Source organism: Monopterus albus, unplaced genomic scaffold (assembly GCF_001952655.1).
Source record: "Monopterus albus unplaced genomic scaffold, M_albus_1.0 scaffold142.1, whole genome shotgun sequence".
NCBI lineage: Eukaryota > Metazoa > Chordata > Actinopteri > Synbranchiformes > Synbranchidae > Monopterus > Monopterus albus.
The window spans coordinates 993,226-995,767 of record NW_018128022.1 but is presented as its reverse complement, the minus strand read 5'-3'; the positions used below and the strand labels follow the sequence as shown (position 1 = coordinate 995,767).

The window sequence follows — 2,542 nt, the reverse complement described above, 5'->3', positions numbered from 1 at the left end:
ACAGTCTGGGACCTGCCAGTCAGAAAGTCCACTCACCGGCACACCTTGGTCCTCAGGCCCACCGGTTCCTGCCTGACCTGTCCGCAGTTCTTTACTGCTCTGCCCTTCTTGGGTTATTTCTACAATAAACTCCTTTCTGATTTCACTCCTACTCTGAGTTTTAGAGTCTGCATTTTTGGGTCCTACCTCACACACTCACCCCACATCCTAACAAAGTAATATTAACTGTGATGACTGTAATAGTCATAATACAGGTCCCATACAGGTTGTTCCATTTGGTCTGCGATAATTTCTAAACACAATTTGGAAACATGCAAAATATGAGCAACGTTTAAAAACAAAAAAAATAATAAAATTGAAGACAATAAATACTGATCACATGTTTTTATTTGATTGTATTAGTCACTTTTTATATATTAGATTTTTCAGAGTTCAATGATTACACAAATATTAGCAAAATGTACTTAAATTATCAGAAGTTAAGGTGCTCATTATGAAGCAAAATGAGATACATTTATACATTACATTGCTTTATTATTTCTTGCTGGTGCATTAATGTCCAGTGGCATTTCAATGTTGTGCTTTGGTCAACAGCAAACTACTGCTGACAAGGATTACGATTTGGGCGATGTTGTTGGTAAATGAACTAACTGAACAATTGTTTTGTGGTTTTGTCACCAAAGCACAATCTAAAGGAAAGAAGAGCCTTAAAGGGTCTGTGTGATTCCTCAGTCCTAAGGCCCTGTCAGTGTTTGGTAAAAACATCTGCTGCTGCTGGGAACCAAGTTGTCAGTAGAGCTGCAACTGAACCACACAGTGAACAAGCTGTAATCCAGAACTACGGACTGACACGTGTGAAACCACAGAAACAGCTAATCACCAGCCTACAGTTTGTTCAGAGTCATTCAAGGACCAGTTTACTGTTGATTTAAACTGCACATATGAACTTTTAAACTTTTGCCTGTGTTAAAATGTTAAAACAAAATTAACTAAATGGAGCTTGAAATGAAAGTAATGTTAGAACAGAAGAAGTATCTTTCTCATCTTTTAAGATACACACCTAATAAAGAGAGAATTAAGACCTTATTAAACTTCACTCTGTGTTTGATCGGTTTTTTAACAAACCATTTTTTCTGCCCTTAAAAACCCAAAAATCACTCCTCTGACCCGAGGTAGATTCAGACCATAAACTAGAGGGTTCATGATGGGAGGAATGATCAGAAACTCCAGAGATAAAACAATAGCTAAAGTATTTACTTCATCAGCACTATACCAACTCAGTGAAAAATCACTGAACAGAGAAATGCAAAAGTTCCCAAAAGACACTATGTGGGGCAGGCAGGTCTGTAAGGCCTTTCCTCTGAATTCAGATGAACTTCTCCTGCAGACAAGTAGAATGTGCAAGTAGGTGTACAGGACAAATAACATGGGAATAAAGACTGATATAATAGCAAAAATCTGACTTCCTATGTTCTTTACAGTCGTGTCCACACATGAGAGCTTAATTATAACCCAGATGGTGCAGATAATCCTGGGCAGTTGAATTCTCCACACAAAGGCAAAATGATGGCCTGATAGAAAAAGTAGCCAAAAGCACACACAGGATACAGCACAGCAAGAATCAAAAGAAGCAGCACTGTCCTAAATGTCATTTTACTGTGATAGTGTAAAGGCTGGCAAATAGCAACAAACCTGTCATAGGCCATGACAGTGAGGAGAGACAACTCTTGTTCTAGATAAGTGGTGGTAATGTACATCTCAATGAAACAGAGTGGATGTGAGATGAAATGAGTGTCAGACAGAAGGTCCATCAGGAACCTGGGGAAGAAGCCGGTCGAGCCGTACAGAGAGTTTAAACACAGAGAGCAGATGAAAATATACATGGGCTGATGCAGAGAGTTCTCCAGGCAGACTGACAGAACAATGACAACATTAACAGAGATTACAGTCATGTAGATCAACAGAGAGAGACTGAAGAAAAGATATCTGAGTGGCCCGTAGTCTGCAAACACCGTGAACTGAAAATAGGAGGGAGTCAGGCTGTTGTTGCTCGTCATATCTGTACAGCAGGAGAGCTGATTAACTAGTGTGTCCAAAAAAGTCAGTATAGCTAATGCATTTCATATCACTCACAGAGATAAAAATGTCACACTAAATTGCACAACCAGCATCACATTTTTCAAGTCAAATAAACAGAGCTTTAAATAATGGCTGAGCACAAAGGATAAATAATATTTAGTGCTTTATGAACGACCACAGCTGACATTCAGCTACCAGCTCCTACACGTCCATTGTCACAGCTGATGGAGCCACAGTAATTCACTGATAGCTCTCCCAGTGTAACCAAAGGTGAGGCAGCTGCTGGACTCTCGTCCTGTTTTGCTGAGAGCAGCCACACACACAGACTGGGCCCAAAGGGAGATGAACCAGCCCTTCACTAACTCACTCTGTGTTTCATGTATTTTTCTTTGCTTATAGATATATCAATACAAAAGAAAACCAGGCTGACGGGGACAGGTTCAAGTGTGATGGATGCAGAGGA

General features: G+C 39.9%; 1 protein-coding gene across 1 annotated transcript; it reads right to left on the bottom strand.

Annotated features, from left to right (window-relative positions):
* Positions 1 to 1,116: 1,116 nt before the first annotated feature.
* Positions 1,117 to 2,057, bottom strand: LOC109968078 (olfactory receptor 10J5-like). The gene is given in 2 exon segments (XM_020614086.1): positions 1,117 to 1,542; positions 1,545 to 2,057. Coding segments are annotated over 2 exon segments (939 nt in total).
* Positions 2,058 to 2,542: the final 485 nt, after the last annotated feature.